A 20742-nucleotide genomic window follows, 5' to 3' on the forward strand; every position below is an offset into this window, starting at 1 on the left:
ATACAACAATTACATTCATTCTTGTTTGAAGCCTTGCATTTGTGGAGATTGTTTCATTTTTGTCACATTCCTACGCCAATAATTTAATGAACAGGTCATGGGTTAGCAGGAGACTATTCAATGTAGTAGTAGTAGTATAAGTACCTAATTAGGTAATCGGTACTCTGCCAGTCATAAATTTATTTACTTAGGAATGCGACAAAAACAAAACAATCTCCATGCGTCAAAACAAGAATTAATGCAATATTTGTATTTTTTCTCATTAAAACATGAACACTTTAACCTTTAAAACATTAGTTTTAGATCAGTGTGGTGTGTTTTAAGGGACCCCCCACCGTGCGCGGTTCATGCCGTTCCAGCATTTATCCTCGGCTCCCGCTCCGGTGGCCACCCGGTCGCTGCAGAGGACGCCGGGGAGCGACACCCAGTACGGCTGCATGTCCTTCAGCCTCCTGGTGACGTCGAACACCTGAGGAGACCCACACAGAAGACCCACCGTTCATTATCACCTGCTGCTCTGATAGCATAGCGCAGTTAGCGCTCCAACGGGGATGCATAAACACCACGCAATTAATTCAAGCGCTATAGCTGGGGTCATCCATTTGTTTGTCATCTGATTAATTCCTCCATCTGTCTCTCCATTATGAACTGTACGACTTGGCTTTAATTGACCGTGCCGGCGGCGAAATAGCTCCTGCATCATAAACCCCCGATGAGACAGAACAGGCCTCATCAGACGGTTTTAATCAAGACGTATGGAGTCGGGGGGGGGGGGGTAGTTACAGTAACGTACCAGTTTCTCCAGTTTGCCCGTGCTGGGTCCCATCCTGTCCTCCACGGTCACTTTCCCCGTCCTCGTCACATCGTCCTGTGAGGTGTTGGTTCCTCCTCTAGGCGTCCCGCACGCCTGGAACAACTGGAGGACGAGAGAGGCCAGAGGATAGAGTCACAGAACCATACAGTGTGCTATCAAATAAAGCTTTTAATTGTTTTTTTTGTTTATTTACCCCACATATACCCCACCCTCCCCGGATCCATCACAAAAGAATACAACGACAACAAAAAAGCAACAATAAAATCAAATAAACAGGTTGTAAAGGATATAAATAATAACGGCTATTACTACGACACCACAGCTGCAGCAAGAAGATTAAAGAATCTAGAAGATTAAGAATAGTCCAAATGACACAGGAGGAGATTGGATGATAGAAGGGAGAGAAACAGGATGAACAGTGCTGATCAGATTGGACAAGGCTCCGACAGAAGCTTATTGAAGTTTTCTTCAAAACAAAACGAAAAAAAAAAAGTGCGCTGTGCTTTATCATCAGTTCCATCTTCCTACTTCGAACGGACTGGATGAAACTCAGATTTAAAACGAGAACATTTTGCCTGCAACCATGCAGTATGTAAATCAGCCTCGGTTCTGTATCTTTATTTCTACGGGTGTCAACGTGACTGGAATCCAATAGGCCTGAAACTAAGGCTTTGAATAGAGTGCTATAAGCCAATACTTAATGCTGCTATGGACAAGATGTTATACTCCCTTCTCGAAGACGTTTTCTACGCAACTTTATCCATAAGGGCACAAAGGGCCTTTGTGTGACTTATTGCATACGCCTCCTCAGCCCTCTAGACCAAGAATGGTGAAGGCCACTTGTAGTTTACATTACCACAGGACTGAAATCACCATATCCCTGTACAGAGAGAGGGGGGGGGGGGGGTGTTGGATAGTACAGCTCAGCTGACTGTATTTCTCTCTGGAGGGCTTATATTGCACTTGTCAAATGAGGGGACAACTTGAGCTTGAAGAGGTGCTATTTTTGGCACATGACACCATCGTACGACAAGGCATAAATCAGTCTTAAGCGACAGTCTCATCCGGTCTGGCCTGTTTGGGATAGCTGCGAGGCTTCCCTTTACCTCCAAGATGCGTCGTTAAAACATGAATCTATGCTGAGCCTCCGGTCATGCATCTTAGGTCGCCAGTGCTATGTGTTTTTATAGCACACAGAATAATAGGTGTAAGAGATATGACATGGACTCCACCTATGTCACAGTGTGGGATCTATGCCACGCGGCACTCAAGCGCAATTTGCACATGCATTTTGAATGCATTCCACATACACCCATATTAAGTTGCTGAGGGCAATCACACAGACCACGTCCCGTATCTTATGTGATCCTGATAGTCTTAACCCATTCTGACCTGAGATCAGATTCTATACGAGGTTTCCACTGGACACACACTGGTCTGATTAACCCATTCTGACCTGAGATCAGATTCTAGAAATGTCAGTCGCTCTTCGATTTTTCAAAAATAGCAGACCTACAAGCTCATATCGCGCCACTCGGTGGCGCGATATGAGCTTGTAGATCTGCTATTTTTCAATAGCTAAAGCATAACATGATGCTGACACCAAAATGGGTGCCCGTTCAGAATGGGTTAATAGGGCACGTACTGCGAGTGATTGGAACATGCGGGGTTTAGGATCTGGACGTCAGCAGATTATGTAAGTAGGGGATAATCCATGTGATACTTGGTGTGTACATGCCATAATGCTACTGGAACATGGACACCAATTGACCGCTGTTGGGGACCCGCTCCTCAAGTGGTGAAGATTATAAGTGGACGGCTGCAGGAAAAAAAACGATTCTTTGCGCTGAACCAATACAGGCCTGGAGAGGAGATGCTTCTGCCAGGCACTTGTTTCTTTCTTTCTCCTCCACATAATAGGAGCACTTATCCAGAGGGAGCCTTTGTCTTGCCTCTCACTCTCTGCACTCATCTTCAACCATCACCGAAACAATAGAGCCAGATTGAGATTTATCATGGCTGCCTTGTGTGTTTTAAAGACTCACCAGTGTTGGAAGAAGTGGTTCTCAGATTATAATTATGATTCTTTCACTTCTGTTTAGAACAGAGGTTGATTCTAAAAAGGCTTCTGAATAGTGAAGTGAAGTGAATTAAAATGACCATAACGGGTCTAAATGGTTAAGTAAAGTAGCAATACCACAAAAGTCCTATATTACAATTTGACTTGAGTACCGGTACATGGTACTTTAAGTATATAATGCGTGACGATGGGCTCTGTTCTGCACTGCCCTGAACTTCCTTCCACCTTTCACCAAACAATGGAGCCAGATTTATCATGGCTGCTACTGTGCTTTTTAAGACTCACATTAAAACGCCAGACAAACGCCATTAAATAGAGGCATGGAATAGCTTGGCGGCGTCTGATGGATGTCTCAAACAGCACCTCTCTGTTTTAACCCATTATTAAAACCGGGAAAGCATCTGTGTCGTTTTAGATGTATACAGCAACACATGTTTTTTCTGAAAACTCTTAGGTTTTAGAACAGTGGTTTAGAACATCCATCCATCCATCCATCTTCAACTACTTATCCAGAATCGGGTTGCGCGGGTAACAGTTCCAACAGAGATTTCCAGTCTTCCCTTTCCAGAGCAACATTAGCAACTTCCGCTTGGGGGATCCAGAGGGCGTTCCCAGGTCAGTGTGGAGATATAATCCCCCCCATTTGGGTCCTTGTTCTGGTACAGGGTCTCTTCCCATGCAGTGGGACCTGCAGCAAGGATGCCCGAACCACCTAAGCTGGCTCCTTTCCAAAAGTCAAGGAGCAGCGCTTCTACTCCGAGTCCCTCGTGTATGTACTCTCCCCTATCTCTTTAGGGAGAGGCTGGACACCGGTCTGAGAAAACTGATTTCGGCCGCTTGTAATCCGCAATCTTATTCTTGTTCATGTTCATGTTCTCAAAAATAGCAGATATACAAGCTTGCAGCGTGTCACTTTGTGCCGCGCTGTGGTTTTTTAAAACACAAATATTCTCTTCTGGGGGTTCCTGGCACCAAACAATTTCAGCTGGGTAGTCCGCGGCCAAATACATATCATTTTGGGAGTCCTTGGCATGATTTGTTTTTAGAACTACTGATTTAGAAGGCATTTGTAGAGGCGGCCTCATGCAGGTCTTAATGGGCTAAATGTGTTACGTGGAGCGTTGCAAGTTTGCAACAGCGTACGACACTGACTGCATCTGTATCAATGAGTGCGAGGGAACTGAATGGCCTGAAATGTGGCCACAACATTTATTTTACAAATGTCTCTCAACCATTACTATACAATTGTGATGCACTAAAAAAACATTGCAAAATGCAAATGTACACAAGGCGTTTTTGTGTTATCGTTTTAGCTTTAACCCATTCTGACCGGGCACCCATTTTGGTGTTAGCATCATGTCGTGCTTTAGCTATTGAAAAATAGCAGATCTACAAGCTCATATCGCGCCACCGAGTGGCGCGATACGAGCTTGTAGGTCTGCTATTTTTGAAAGAAATCGAAGAACGACTGACATTTTTAGAATCTGATCTCAGGTCAGAATGGGTTCATCAGCCCAGGCGGTGGCGTAACCGTCTGGGCACCCGACTGGTAATCCAGTCGCAGTGTGCCGCGGGTTCGACTCCCGAGCCCGACACGGCCTTTACTGCATGTCATCCCCCCATCTCTCTCCCGTTTCCTGTCAGCCTACTGTCTGTCCCTTCAAAAACCAATAAAAGGCGTAAGCCGCAAAAAATATCTTAAAAAAAAAAAAAAGAATGGGTTCATCAGACCAGTGTGTGTCCAGTGGAAACCTCGTATGAATCTGATCTCAGGTCAGAATGGGTTAATGTCTGTTTAATGTGCCGTTTACATTTCTGAGGATAAAGTAATCAATCAATCAATTAAATCTTCATCAAATGGGCGTGTTCTGTGTGGGTGTTCTGTGTTGTCACCTTGGTGTTGACTGAGTCGATGTTCTCCATCATGGTAGAGATGGCTTCTGATATGCGGTTGGGAAGGGAGAGAACCACCATATCCACACCTGCTGGGCCGTCGAAGCGGGTAGCCACCTGCACCATGGTATCTGTGTACGCACACGCACACGCACACGCACACACACGCACGCACGCACGCACGCACACACACACACACACACACACACACACACACACACACACACACACACACACACACACACACACACACACACACACACACACACACACACACACACACACACACACACACACACACACACACACACACACACACACACACACACACACACACACACACACACACACACACACACACACACACACACACACACACACACACACACACACACACACACACACACACACACACACACACACACACACACACACACACACACACAGTCAGCATGGAGGAGGGGACAGTTGCGTGTCACATATTGCAGGCAGAATGGAGTTTTGGTGAGGAATTACATGAGAAATAGGCTGTGACATGAATCTAGTCATGTACCGGTAGTAGAAGTAGAAGTAGAAGTATAGTTGAGAGTGTAGCGTGTGTGTGTGTGTGTGTGTGTGTGTGTGTGTGCGCGTGCGTGCGTGCGAGCATGTGTGCATGTGTGCATGCGTGTGTGCGTGTGTGCGTGCGCCAAAACCAATAAAAGCTCAACTAAAACCAAGACACATAATTAATATAGCAGACCAGCTTTAAAAACGAATCAAAACTAAAACTGAAATTAAAAAAGGCAAAATGATATCAAAACTAATGAAATTTTTTTAAAAGCATAATAATCTTGGTGCACACTCAGTGTGTGCGTGCGTGTGCGTCTGTCACCTGCAAGGTGCCTCCATTCGGTGTTCAGGTCGGCCTGGTTGGCCAGGCAGCCCTTCATCACGTTGCTGCAGTAGTTGCTGCATGGCCTGGCGGAGGCCATGCCGCGGCAGTGAGGACAGTACGTCATCCTCATGATGGCACGCATGCATTCCTGGCTCAGCTGCACCTGCAGCCAGAAAAATGACACCCAAGTATAAACATACGTACTGTACCCTTGCCTGCAACCACCTGTTCTATATTCACTCGAACCAGCAGCATCGATATCGCTGCTGTCGGGGCAGAAACCCGTCAGAGATGATATTCAGGGTGTGATCTAAAAATCACACGACGCGACGCAAAGGCACGACACGTCGTCCTGCTGTGCTTGTAGATCGGTTAGTTTTGGTATCGAGATTTGGTGTAGACAGAAAAACGCGGACCGAGAACAGAGACAACTCAGGTCTAGTTTAATAAGTCTAGACTGGTTTGAGTGTTTTATTTAGCACGCGTCAATGAGCTAGGAGCCTCATGGATGCCAGCGGCATTAGCGGGCAATATATCAAAGGCAGAGTTCTGGCAGTGGGGAAACCGATTTCCTTGTGCCCACATAAACATTGAAATACTTTCAACCTGGAATTTTGTCAAAAAACACCACAAAGTATATAGAGCTTCGATGGTTAAAGGATGCAGAGATGTTCGTGTCTTTGGCCCGACAATGATAGCCACAATAGATTTGGAGGTCACCTCCCGTGGGGGACATTTTCTCCCCCTGCAGCAAAAGGTTTCCATGGAAACCACTTGTCTGGGAGACTTTGCGTTTTGACTTGCGCTGACATTCAAACAGCCACATTCTGAGCTCACCGCGTCCTCCATCGCCGTGTCCCATGTGGTCGTTCCCGTAGGAAAAGGGCCTCCATGCGTACAAACTGAAACTGGGTTAATACCAGTAAGCTCTGTTCACAAGAGAGCACAGCTATGCATACAAAACCCCAGGATCTGTGTGCGTGCGGGGGCGTGTGTGCGTGTGTGTGTGAGAGAGATTCTGTAGAACTCTTCTAAAGCTGACATCTGGGCCAGCCCGATGCTTTTCCTGGAAACTCCTCCTCTCAACCAAGTCACAGTTAAAACCTGCTTTCAACAAATACACAGACTTTTACAGAGGGGAGATAGAACAACAATGGGGATCGGCAGTGAAAACAAATATCACAGGGTCCGGACTCACTCCGCCGGACCCTTCAGAGCTCCGTGCTTATATACGTCCATTTTGTCTCTCTCTGCCTGGCAGAGTTGAATGAGAGAAAAAGACAGAAGGCCTCGTTGTTTCCAGGCTGCGATTACATTTTCAGTACCACGGACAGCGGCACACATGCCCCTTCCTCTAATAACAACAGAACGCTGAACAAAAGGCCCGGGCTCCCTTCCGCGCGGCTCACTGTTTAACCCATTCTGACCTGAGATCAGATTCATACGAGGTTTCCACTGGACACACATTGGTCTGATGAACCCATTCTGACCTGAGATCAGATTCTAAAAAATGTCAGTCGTTCTTCGATTTTTCAAAAATAGCAGACCTACAAGCTCGTATCGCGCCACTCGGTGGCGCGATATGAGCTTGTAGATCTGCTATTTTTCAATAGCTAAAGCATAACATGATGCCAACACCAAAATGGGTGCCCGTTCAGAATGGGTTAAACTGTGTTTGTGCCACTCGTTAGCGCCATCTGACTGGAACTGTGGCGACAGCGCAAGACAGGGGAGAGAAAAAAAACTCTTAAAGCGATCCGAGTCTCCGGTTGGTGTGAGAACAGATCAGTGCAATCTGGTAATTAATGCCAGTTGGGAGAAAACGGGGAAGAACTGAGAGAGAGGGATTGGGGGCGGGGGTCTTAAGTTAACAAACACAAATAACCACATTCCCAGGCTCGGGAGTTTTGGGAGTCATAATATGCATGATGAGTCACACGTCGTGAGGCCCCCCCCCCCCCGCTCCCCTCCCTCTCCTCCTCCTCCCCAGACACCCCCCTCTATCTCTTCTCCTCCGGCACCACCACCACGAGCAACCTGCACTCTGTTAGTCCGGGATGAGTCAGACAAGCGCTTCCCCGGTGAGAGCGAGAAACAGGTTAGGGGGCAAGACGGAGGGAAAGGTGATCGGATACTGATGACCCCTTGCCCACACACACACACACACACACACACACACACACACACACGCGCCTAGCGCGCGAAAAGAAGCAACAACAAAAAAGGTTGACAGGGAGGTTGATGAGGGGCAGGACGGTGGGGAGAGAGAGAGAGAGAGAGAGAGCCGTCAGTAGCAGCGGTGTGCGGTGGATAATAAGGTAGTTCCTGTTGCAGTTTTTAACCCATTCTGACCGGGCACCCATTTTGGTGTCAGCATCATGTTATGCTTTAGCTATTTAAAAATAGCAGATCTACAAGCTCATATCGCGCCACCGAGTGGCGCGATAACCGGGTTAACACACGGCTGTCCGCGGGCCAAAGGCAACAGGTGTTTATTATGCCGTGGCAGTATAAGTAAGTCTGCAGGCTTTATGTTGGCAGCAGCTTCCTTCACGCCCTTCATTGCAGGGCCTTGGAGGACCACCAAAGGACTGTGAGGGACGAGGGACGCCCTTAATTAGGACCGCCGACATGAATGGTAGTGAATGAACAGTGGTGGAAAGTGTATTTCAACATTTACTTTAAGTACTGTACTTAATGTATGTTTTGTATAGGCTGATCAAAATCGAAATCTAAAAAGTAATTAGTAACTAAACATTTCTAATACATGTAGTGGAGTAAAAGTACTAATTTTGACCATTTGAAAAAGATTTTGAATCCATTTGAAAACTTGAAATGGGACATTCTGCATAATGAGTATTTTTACTTTTAACAAACAAAAATAATAATATATATATATGAAATATACTTTTTCCACCACTGCACGAGAACATGCACACACATACACACACACACACACACACACACACACACACACACACACACACACACACACACACACACACACACACACACACACACACACACACACACACACACACACACTTTTACTGTCAAGTCAGGCTGACCTTGATTTAACCATCCCCACTCTGGCCCATATATAATAAGAGGAATATCAAGAAGACTATATTTGCACATGTAAAGAGAGATCCTCCCGAGCTTAGAAACATTGTTATTATGCTAAACGAGAGCTAAGCACCCTAAATGGGCTTATCTAAAGCTGCTCGGGGCGAGAGAACGGTGACATAATTGACATAATTTTGTACACGTTTGACATTCCATTGTTTATGTATATGTGGGTCATTACAGTCACACTCCTCCTTCTAACTATAGTCTCCCTTACTCATCATCATCCATATCCCCCCATGCGCAAGAGGTCAGGGGGATCCTCAACAGCACATTACTGTACCTATACAGTACAGCGTGGAGGCAATCAGGGTTAGATTTTCTCTGATCCCTTGCCACTGCTGTGATACCCCCTTCCCCCTATCAACGGGGATAGCTTTTTATCTAGAAGCATGGATAACAGGGAAATTATTAAATATTATTATAATTGTTAAATTGTTTTATTATCAAACGTATCACAAATATAGACTAGTCTGATATCTTTGATAATAACACAATTAAATTGAACAATTCATTTTAATAACAATTTAATGTAATGTGCAGTATGTTAACCCATACTGAACGGGAACCCCTTTTGGTGTCAGCATCATGTTATGCTTTAGCTATTGAAAACAGCAGACCTACAAGCTCGTAGCGCGCCACCGAGTGGCGCGCTACGAGCTTGTAGGTCTGCTATTTTTGAAAAATCGAAGAACGACAGCTTTTTCAGAAAACTGTCGGGATGTATAGTAGTATTTTTAGAATCTGATCTCAGGTCAGAATGGGTTAACGACAGGCAATTTATGCTTGGAGCGACAATGAAAGTGACAACAAAATGTGTGGCGGGGGACTCCGGATGACGGTGTCGCGTACCCCGGGAGGAAACGGAAGGTTGCACTACTCTCTGATTGGCTGGGAAGACGGAGTAAGCTGCAGTTTACCACAGAGACGGCTGAGACCTGCAACATGCACTTCCTTGGTTACGTTCCATGGGCGACCCGCGACTCACAGATGGTATGAATGACACACACGCAGAGCGGCGGTTGGCTCAGCAGATGAATGGGTCACTTGGGAAGGTTCCTGAATGCCCCTACTTGGCCATAATACACTACAGCGTCACACAAAAGGTTTTCCACCTGACAAAGATGATTCTTTAAAAAAAACTAAAAAACAATATATTCTGTACAAGGTCACAGCACATAACATCGTGGTACGCTGTGAGCTATTTTTGCTAGTTTACGCTCAAAGGAGTATACAGGGCATAAGTCGGTGCGGCGGTGGCTCAGGGGTAGAGTGCCTGGATGGTAACCGCAAGGTTGCCAGATCGAACCCGGGCTCCCCCAGAGTTACTGTCGAAGTGTCCTTGAGCAAGACACTGAACCCCTAATTGCTCCCGATGTGCTAGTTGGTGCCTTGCATGGTTTCCGCTGCCATCGGTGTATGAATGGGTGAATGTAATGCACAATCTCTGTAAAGCGCCTTGGATAAAGGCGCTATATAAATGCACCATTTACCATTTACCATTTACCGGTAGGACCGCAGATCTGCATCAGTATGACCCACTTATTTCATACACACAAACCCAGGGGGGGGAATGGAATAAAGATATATATATTAATAAAGTTAAGGAAGGGCACAGCAACTTGGTGCAGCCTGAAGCAAAATAGAGGAGAGAACACTGAGGGGGAAAGATCGTGTAGCATATTAATATTTATGTAATCGTAACCTTCACTTTTCTGCCAATTTGATTCGTCGCTCTGCTTGTCTGATTTATTTACTATGTGCCCTTCCGTGCTCGCGCACGCACGCACGCACGCACGCACGCACGCACGCACGCACACACACACACACACACACACACACACACACACACACACACACACACACACACACACACACACACACACACACACACACACACACACACACACACACACACACACACACACACACACACACACACACACACACACACACACACACACACACACACACAGTAACATCCCCTTTCTAATAAAGACCTGAAGGTCATGTCATCTCCTCCTTGATCATGGAAGGCATATTGAGGCATTTGCACACACGCACGCACGCACACAGACACACACAGACACACAGACACGGGACGATAATTGTTATTATCATTGTGATTAAAACATTCACAATAATCATATCAAAGACATTTAAATGTATCGTGAACTTGCCCTTTGTCCATTATTTGGTTGATTTAAAAAAGCACGGATGTACAGTAAAACAAGCTAAAAGATTAATCTTAAATCCCGGGGAGTTGTTTCCATTGTGGTCCTATACAGTTCCATTAATCAACAGAGCTTATATGCTTAGCGCTCACGGCAAGGCATGGATGCTGGGGTGCAATCATGCAATGGGTTAACAAAAGCGCCATTGCCAAGAGTTTAATTTTCATCATAGTGAAAATATATGATATCATTAATCACAATAATTTCGGCTACAATAATTGTGACACGAAATTTCCACATGGTCCCTCTATCATCCCTAAAGTTACAGTATACTGTACAGGTCATCTGTGGGCTGACGGCTGCTACTGTCTGACGCTAGGCCTGTGGTAAACATCTCCAGTCTCATGACCCATTAGATGGCTACGAAGAGATATAAATAGGAGCGCTTGTCTCATTAGGACCCAATCAATTGAAGATTGGGTTACAACGGGGAGACGGAGGGGGAAGCTAAAAGATCCTAATTAGTACACCAGGGCAGGCTATACTCTGACTCTGAGGAAGGGAGGGGGGAGGGGGGAGAGAGAGAGAGAGAGAGAGAGAGAGAGAGAGAGAGAGAGAGAGAGAGAGAACGCATGCAGTTCTCAACAATGTTGACAGAAATGATGGATTTGGACGGTTGGACGTGACATAATATGAAGTGAAGTGGAGAGGAGAGTAGAAAAGACAGTGTAGAAGAACAGAAAAGCGTGCTGGGTAGTCTGTATTATGTGCTGCAGCCCTGTGGTCAAGGACCCAGTGTGAAGCTGCTTGAACAGTCTTGAATAATAATAATAATACCAGCTTGCCCGGGAGGGGAAAACAAGTCTTTTCATTGTCATTTTCCATTTCATCTGTATCTCTCTCTCTCCGCGTGCCTGTGGTCCTCGTCTACCTCTGTGTGGGCATTAAAGTAAAAGATGCAATACTGCAATGTAGAACTATACTCTGTTACAACTAAAAGTCTGAAATTCAAAATGTACTTGAGTAAAAGTACGAATGTATTGGTATCAAAAATGTACCAAAATAGAAAGTACGCTGAATGTGTATATGCATAAAAAATCGTTAATGAAAATAGGTTGTCCATTTTCATGCATGTATGTACAGTATATAGGACTGAAGTGGTAAATGTCTGTTTTGTAATAATAATCAAAATCTACAAAGTAACTATTAGTAACTAAGGTTTTTAAATAAATGTAGTGGAGTAAAAAGTACAATATTTGTCTCCGAGGTGTATAGTGGAGAATTGGAAATACAAGTATAAATACCAAGTAAAATGTATGTAGTTACTTTGGTGTGTGGTGTGGGAGTATAGGGCCATGTGACCTTGAACAGAGGACTGAGGCGGTGCATCTGTATCAATCAATCAGTGCCGTACAGACGTCGTCTGGGATGAATCCACGGTATACAGAAATGAGAAAATTCAGTTTTCTGGCGCTCCGGAATACCTGGTGTGTCTTTTTTTTCTTTTTTTTTTACAGAACCTGGCTCAGTGAGTGTGAGGAGTACTTTATCGTTCAATTTATTCTGCGCTCGTGCTGCCTCCAGAGACGTGCATGCGCACGCGCGCGAGTGTGTGTGTAAGGCAGTCCCTGACCTCATTGGGAGGGCATTAGATGACATTTTGTAATTTTGTAAAAGCTGGACTAATTACTTATACATTTCCCCCCCAGCTGACCTCATTTAATGAACACATCGCTCAGTGTCCCCCCGGAAACCAACAAAATGGCATCAGCCGTGGAAATATGTAATAAGATCAAGCCCCTCTGAGGTGACACTGTGTTGCACAGGACCGATGGAAAAAAATATGTGTGCGCCATGTGCACACCTGTACCTATTATGTGCCTGCATGTGTGTGCGTGCCTGTGTGCATGTGTTCTAGCCTAGGTACATGTGTGTGTGTGTGTGTGTGTGTGTGTGTGTGTGTGTGCGTGCATGCGCGAGAGAGAGACACAGAGAGAAAGAGAGAGAGAGGGAGAGAGAGTGAAAGTGACTGCTTATCAGCTCAACACCTTGTGGGCTTGCAGAGCACTGTGGGGGCTGTAAGCCACTCCAGCAGGTCTGGAGGGCACGCCCACAGGGCACAAATCATGAATAGAAATGCCAGCTTAGCGCGTCTGCCCATGCTAATGCAGCTCCTCACTCCCCTGTTAGCGCTAGCCCCGCGGCTAAAGCAATGCAGCGCAGCCTTCATATTCCCCCACTGTAAGGTCCCGGGTTATATGCTAGCCGCCACTGATACTAATACTATTTCAGGGTTCCCCCCTCGGCTCTCATGCCGTCTTTATTTATTCAGTCAGGAACACTCACGTCAAAGTAGAAAACAAATGGAATACAGTTAGAATTGCAGCAGGGGGTTGAGCAAAATCAGAGAACGCCACGCAAAATCCCCCCCTTGGGTATACAAGAGCAGGCCTATAGCAAGACATTTAAACAGATTAACTTAAGTCATGCAAACTTGAATGCATATTAACATTAAAGCCATAGATCATTGAATATCAGTTTAGAGCTACTGTATGCAACATTGAATTCCAGTTTGCTTTAGAGCCATGCACACAAGAATTTCAGTCGCACATGCAGTTTAAACATTTGAGTATTGCAAGACTCTGAAGTCTGAATCATAAGGTGGAGGCTGTGGTGGTGGCAACAGCAACAGAGTGTGAAGCAATTGAAGCAGAGATCCAGTGCAGGGGAGAGCTGAATAGAAACGGACAGCCTTGTTGAGGGAATGAGGTGTGATTGGTGATTGGTGTGTTCCTACACCTTAAGCCCAACACACACCGGCTCCGTCCGACGCCGCGCGGCGCCGCCTGGCGCCTGGCGCGACGCGACGGAGCCAGTGTGCGATAGGTTCATTGAAAATAATGGAGGCGGCTGTTTTGACGCGCGCCGGTCGCAGACGGTGTGTGATGGGCTTCATTCCCTCAACAAGGCGGGAATATATATATTTCATTGTTTGCTGTCATAGTAATGCTAGTCCTTATTCCGCCGTAGATCCGACGCACCAAAGGTCCGGCATGCGGAAATCACCCGTCGCTCCCGACAATGCGTTGCTCCGACATGCGTTAGGTTAGGGTTTTGGGTATAGGGTGTCGGCAGTGTTGGCAAGTAACTTAAGTAATATACTACTTTCAGTAATATTATTACTTTTTTCCAGTAATATGTAACTTAACTAGTTACTTTCACATTTTGAGTAATAATATTACATTTACTTTTTTTCAAAAGTAATATTATTACTATTTTCACGAGCCTTGGTGGAACTGTGGGTTTGAGTGTTTATTCATAATGGTAGACTGGGTTGAAGTCAAGTTGCTTTGCAGACTGCTGATCCGCTCTAGATCTAGACTCTAGAGCGGATACGGAAACGATGCACACTCGTCGGTACATATGTGTGAAGTATCGGATGCAGAAGGGCGGGCCTTAAACCGTCTGGAACACGGAACAACAACCTAAACTAGTGTGTGTAACTCGTTAGACTGCACTGTTAGAGAGAAGAGATGTAAATAAACTAACAATGGAGGAGGTGGAGGAGACAGAAACACCGGCACAACAAAGCGTTATAACATTCAATACTTGGAAGTATTCGCATTATTTTTAGTATGTCCGTGATCAAGACGAGATGAACATTATTGTCCGCTGCAAGTTGTGCATACGGAAGAAGCTATATTCCACGTCGAAATCTACTTCTAATCTATGTGTACAAATGGATCCATCATCATGAGTTAAATAAACACTGCAGAATAGGGGAGGGGGGACTGCTAATGCAAAGTAAGACTTTTGGGGACAAAATATGCAATTACTGGGGGCGAGAGAAAAAAGTAATAAGTAAAGTAATAAGTAACTAGTTACTTTTCTCAGGGAGTAATAAGTAGTGTAACTTTATTACTTTTTTTAAAAGTAATAAGTAATAAGTAGTATATTAGTGTTAAAGTAATATTTTGCCAACACTGGGTGTCGGTCTAATGACAGACAGACCAACAGTATGTCGGAACTAATAATAATAATAATAATAGCTCAGATTTATATAGCGCTTTTCTAAATACCCAAAGCGCTTTTACAAGGGAACACTAGGAACAGACTTTATTAAGAGAAAAGAAAACAAAGTAAAACATAACAGATACAGGGTTAAAAAGATAAAAGGATAAACGAGACCTCAGCTGGGGAAAGCTATTCTGAAGAGGTGGGTTTTGAGTGAGGTTTCGAAAGAGAGGAGAGAGGGAGCAGCTCTGAGATGGTCGGGGAGTTCATTCCAGAGTTTGGGGGCCGAAACATAGAAGGCCCTGTCCCCCCCAGGTGCGGTACTTGGCCTTGCGGACCTTCAGGAGGTTGGCTTCACTGGACCTGAGGGAGCGCGGGGGACATATGGTTCAAGAAGATCGGAGAGGTAGGGGGGAGCCAGGTTATTGAGAGCTTTGAAGGTGGTGAGCAGGATTTTGGTCTCTGGAGCGTGTACTGGTGAGCAGGCGGGCAGCCGAGTTTTGCACGTGTTGTAGTTTGTTGAGGACTTTGGAGGTGGTGCCATTGAGTATACTGTTGCAGTAGTCAATCCGGGATGTGATGAATGCGTGTATGAGGGTTTCGGCGGCAGTGAAAGACAGAGAGGGCCGGAGGCGGGCGATATTCCTGAGGCGGTTCTGGTGATCTGGTTTATGTGGGGGAGGAATGATATATAAAGCCTGTACCCGCTTGGACTAGCTGCACTTTTTTTATTCCTGGTTTTATTCCTCTGTGGCTTCGCTAGGCTCTGCAGTGTGTGCTTAATTGAGACATCCCGGGGTCCCTGTGCGTAGGAAGTGAGCCCAGCCACCTATCTTTTGGGACGAAGACAGCCTGAGAGAGCGACAACAGACAAGGCCGCCTTCCTCTGAGGCTCAACGCTCTACCGGCAGAGCTAACAACACTACCGCACAGATACAGAAAAAGGATGTGGCACACATCGAGGATCTGACACACATCCAGTTGGCCCCCTGCTGTCAAACACTACCGGTAGCTTAATCTTTTAACGGAGAACATACGCCCCTCCCAACGTGTTAGAACTTCCAGGCTTTCTCTCTGTTCCCTTCTTCTTTCTTGCTTACATACGCCCTGGCTCCCCCATATTTCATCCGCGAAAGACGCAGAATATTCTTCTCAGGTGCAGCATTATAAACCATTTGTCCGCTCAAAGGATGGGTGTATTTCTCATGGGTGCACTGCTCTCAATGCTCCCCATGCCCAGTGCATGACGGGGAACATTATTCACCCGTGCACCAATACTGACACACACGCACACACACACACACACACACACACACACACACACACACACACACACACACACACTCTCTGATCTTCGGCTTTTTATTCTTTTCTTATACGTAGAGCGGGGCACATCTCTCATGGGGTGCGCTGACATTAACCCTCCCCACAGCCTTGGGGGACATTTTTCAGCGCAGCGCTGACATTAACTGCTGTTGCAGGAGCTGATTGCCTGAGCCCCGGGCCGTGCTTTATGGAGCCTCTCGCTTCCACCAGCATCGATCTGCTATTGCCTTTTACTGCACCCATAGATGGATAGGGAAAAGTGTGTAATGCATGCGTTTATAGAAATGTGTGTGTGTGTGTGCGCGTGTGTGTGTGTGTGTGTGTGTGTACCAGAATGTGCACTGAGGACATAGAGGAATGTAGGCGGCTGAAAATATGGATACCAATGACTAAATATTACAGGAGAGGAGAGGAGAGGAGAGGAGAGGAGAGGAGAGGAGAGGAGAGGAGAGGAGAGGAGAGGAGAGGAGAGGAGAGGAGAGGAGAGGAGAGGAGAGGAGAGGAGAGGAGAGGAGAGGAGAGGAGAGGAGAGGAGAGGAGAGGAGAGGAGAGGAGAGGAGAGGAGAGCTATTGTAGCTAAACATGTGGGCCTGGTTAGTAAGGAGGGAATTATATCCAGTATATTCGAGAAGTGGAAGATAACAGAGATGATGGAAAATATGGATGTCCAATATTAACGGCCTCCCAGTATATCATATTCCATCATATTCAAGTGCTTTTGGAGAAAGACGCCAGTCACCTTCTGTGTAGCTGACTCGTTAATGTGATAGGCATCAAAGCAATTCTGCTTCTGCACTGTCAAATAGGCCAACATCATGTGATGTTACCTCTTTGTTTAACCCATTCTGACCTGAGATCAGATTCAAACGAGGTTTCCACTGGACACACGCCGGTCTGACGAACCCATTCTGACCTGAGATCAGATTCTAAAAATGTCAGTTGTTCAAAAATAGCAGACCTACAAGCTCGTATCGCGCCACTCGGTGGCGCGATATGAGCTTGTAGATCTGCTATTTTTCAATAGCTAAAGCACGACATGATGCCAACACCAAAATGGGTGCCCGATCAGAATGGGTTAACCACTTTTGGTGAAGAAGCCCACATATATTGGTATCAGTATCAGAAATTAGGAGTTGGAATATCGGATACCCTAATGGAACACACTCTTACTGGGTCATGTTCTGATAGGCAGGACAAATCTGAACTAGAAATGCACTTTGTCGAGGTGCCAACTTGTGCAAGTAGTCCATGCATCTCTCAATGCTCCCCATGCCCAGTGCATGACGGGGAACATTATTTACCCGTGCACCTACATACATACATACATACATACAGCCGGTGGACAACACCAACATACCCAGCCGATCGCAGTACTTGCGAAGTAAAGAGAGAGCAAAAAGGACAGCATGGCACAATAGGCCTCTGAACAAGAGAGACCTTTAGATGTCTTACCTGGGACACCTTGCGTACCACCTCTCCGCTCATCACCAGTCCCTGGAGGAAGGAGCGCACGGCCACAAACGTGCGCGTGACCTTCAGCTTGAGGTCGCGGGGCGTGTCGCCGAACGGCCGCAGCGTCTCCGTCTGCTTCGACACGCACTCCAAGTAGTCCTCCCCTAGTATACGACAAGCAGAGAATCTCCTCCATGATGCCGATTTAAATATATAGTGGAACTTTAAATAAACCCAGAAAAGCTCGCAGCTTCATGGACTGAAATTCAGATTAGAACGAGCCTCTCACAATGGGGGACGCAAACTGCAGAGGCAGATACAACATCCACGCTATTTAGTGTCATGGCTGCCGCAGAGAGGGTCACGTCAATGTATTCCTCTTTCACGGTGATAAAACACTGCCACAAAAAGAAGAATGAACAAATTACCATTTTCATTGTTGTTCTGCATGGTTTATAATCTATTAACATTGCCCAGTGGGTGGATGTTGGACAGGGGCTATGGGGGCCATATACTGTATGGGGGGCTATGCAGGACAGTGGCTGATGCTCACGGATCAACTCTCAGCTATCCGGTTTTATCGGAAGCGCCAATCCAATCGACATGCCCATATGCGCATGCCATATACTGGCATATACTGATGACATCATTATATAATATGAGCAGGCAGGCAGACAGACAGACAGACAGACAGACAGACAGACAGACAGACAGACAGACAGACAGACAGACAGACAGACAGACAGACAGACAGACAGACAGACAGACAGACAGACAGAACGGGTACTCTTGACTACGGGGGCATAACTGGGTGAGAAAATAGCGCCAGTTCGAGACTCGAGCGTAAAAACCTACGGTGAAAAGTAAACATTCATTTCATTCAGTAGTCCACTGTCAGATTCAGTAGTACAAAAACAAATGGCGGCTGTTTGGGGTGAGTTTATAGTGAATAAATTAATAAATAATAAACAAATGGCGGCTGTGTGGGGTGAGTTTATAGTGAATAACAATGTTGCAGCAGGGCAGCAGCACCAATCAGAAGCCACGGTTGGATGTCACCCTCTGTCCCCTTGGAGATATAGGACCCTTTCCAGACTTAGTAGCGAGTGACAGAACAAATCCACGGAATGCATGTAATCAGGCTGGTGTTGCGGTGTGTGTGTGTGTGTGTGTACCTATGATACCCGGCGCCAGGAACTGCCTGTTTGCCTGGTTGAACAGCTTCTCCAGCAGTCTGGCCCAGAAGTCGTTGAGCGCCTCCTCCAGGTTGACGTTGGAGCCGCGGCAGTAGCGCCTCAGCTCCATGAACAGGTCAGAGAAGACCTGGGCGTTCTGGGAGTACAGAGGACCCCACGCCGAGGAGAAGGTCTCCTGCAGGGCCACCTCCGAACGGTTCAGCAACTCCAGGAAGTACCCTGGAAAACACACACACACACACACACACACACACACACACACACACACACACACACACACACACACACACACACACACACACACAGCGGAAGTTAGAGTCTGACAGTAAGAAGGAAGGGCAAAAGAACACTCGGTCTGTCCCCGTTACAATGTGCTAGACCCCCTGGGTCTGGGAGATGGATTGCTGAGGTGGAGCGCCACACACTACCATCAGCTCCCAGTACTTCTCGCACGACTTGCTGCACCCAAGCCGTGCTACTCATAACGCTGAGTTGGTGGTGCCCAGGATCCAACACATTTAGACTTGTGGTCTAAAGGCGAGAGCTCTATACCGAGTGAGCTACCCGGACGTAAAGCAGAGAGTGCTGGTTAAGTCCTGAATCAACCAGCTAGTTTTCGGTGGAGATTGTTAGTCGTGGTCTGCGTGTGGTCTCGCTTTGTTTTGCTGTCCCACTTTTAGGGCGACCTCGCGACAGCATGCGCGATCGTTTAATCTTCTTTTATTTGTATCTATTTCTGTCCCAGTCACAATAGTGTGCGTGCCAGTCAGCTTGATAAATGCTGGACTGCGAGGTAAATAATGTGCCCAAAGTCAAACTACACACGAGCCTTGCATCTGCGGTATAGCAACACCCACCCCCAATCCCTCTTCGACCACCATCACGTCCAAAGAAAGTGGCCCGCGGCCTCAAAGGCTATTGTTACTTTGGGACAATAGTCACATGCATTTCCCTGTAGGCCATTACTGTAGCCTGTGCTTCGAAGACTATGCTAAAGCATTTCTAAGAGAGACATATCCTTTCATCTGCATACCAAAGCTACCTCATACCGCGTATGAACCCAAAATAGAGGGACGCTAATGGGCCCCTCTGGGGGCATATCTGCAGATTTACAGTGGCTTGCGGTATCGGAATATGCCGCCGGGGAACTATAGACGTTCAGAGAAGACACAGTGAGATATGCAGGGTGGCGTTGCCGGGTAAAAAGTGGAGGAACGCTGAGAGCCTTCCATGAGAGGGGAAGGCAAACAAAAGAACACAGGGGCAGAAGAAAGTGGCAGCCAGGTCCCAGAGGACAACAATGCAACCCTCCGTTCTGCCTTGCAGGGTGATGGCGAACAAGGAGGAGGCAGACAATCACACAGCGTGGCCCCATCCATCCAGCCATTCAGCCCCATATTTACTGTGCACTAGTAGACAATGTGCGAAATATTAAATCTGGTCAGTGCGTTTGTTTCGGCATGTGCATGTGTCTGCGCGCGCGAGTGAGTGAGTGCGTGCATGTGTGTGTGCATGTTTTCTATGTTTAACCACCCCAAATTCCTCGACAGTATTGTGTCTTTATGTACTGCATTACGAGAATACCGTATTTCTACGATGCGATGCGCGAGTGCGGTCTTAAGCCACCAACAACTCGGGACTACCCTCCGCGCCCGCATGTGTATAGCATCTAGTATTTATATGCCCGTCGGCGTGCGACTGCATGTCGGCCATAATATGAACGTGTGAATGGATGTCTGACAGACGGGGAGCGATAATGTGCAGCGGTTTTCGCTCTGAAGGCATCTTAT

General features: G+C 46.4%; 1 protein-coding gene across 1 annotated transcript in view; it reads right to left on the reverse strand.

Moving 5' to 3' along the window:
• The window catches only part of gpc1b (glypican 1b), a 113826-nt gene that overhangs the window by 6924 nt on the left and 86160 nt on the right, over nt 1–20742 (reverse strand). The window contains exons 4-9 of the mRNA XM_083782289.1: nt 18932–19171; nt 17757–17920; nt 5662–5827; nt 4788–4918; nt 794–916; nt 336–469 (exon numbers count right to left, since the gene is read on the reverse strand). Coding sequence (XP_083638415.1) covers nt 336–469; nt 794–916; nt 4788–4918; nt 5662–5827; nt 17757–17920; nt 18932–19171 — 958 coding nt within the window. The remainder of the gene's footprint in view (nt 1–335; nt 470–793; nt 917–4787; nt 4919–5661; nt 5828–17756; nt 17921–18931; nt 19172–20742) is intronic.

Source organism: Protomyctophum parallelum, assembly GCF_964188405.1.
Source record: "Protomyctophum parallelum genome assembly, chromosome: 14".
Lineage (NCBI taxonomy): Eukaryota > Metazoa > Chordata > Actinopteri > Myctophiformes > Myctophidae > Protomyctophum > Protomyctophum parallelum.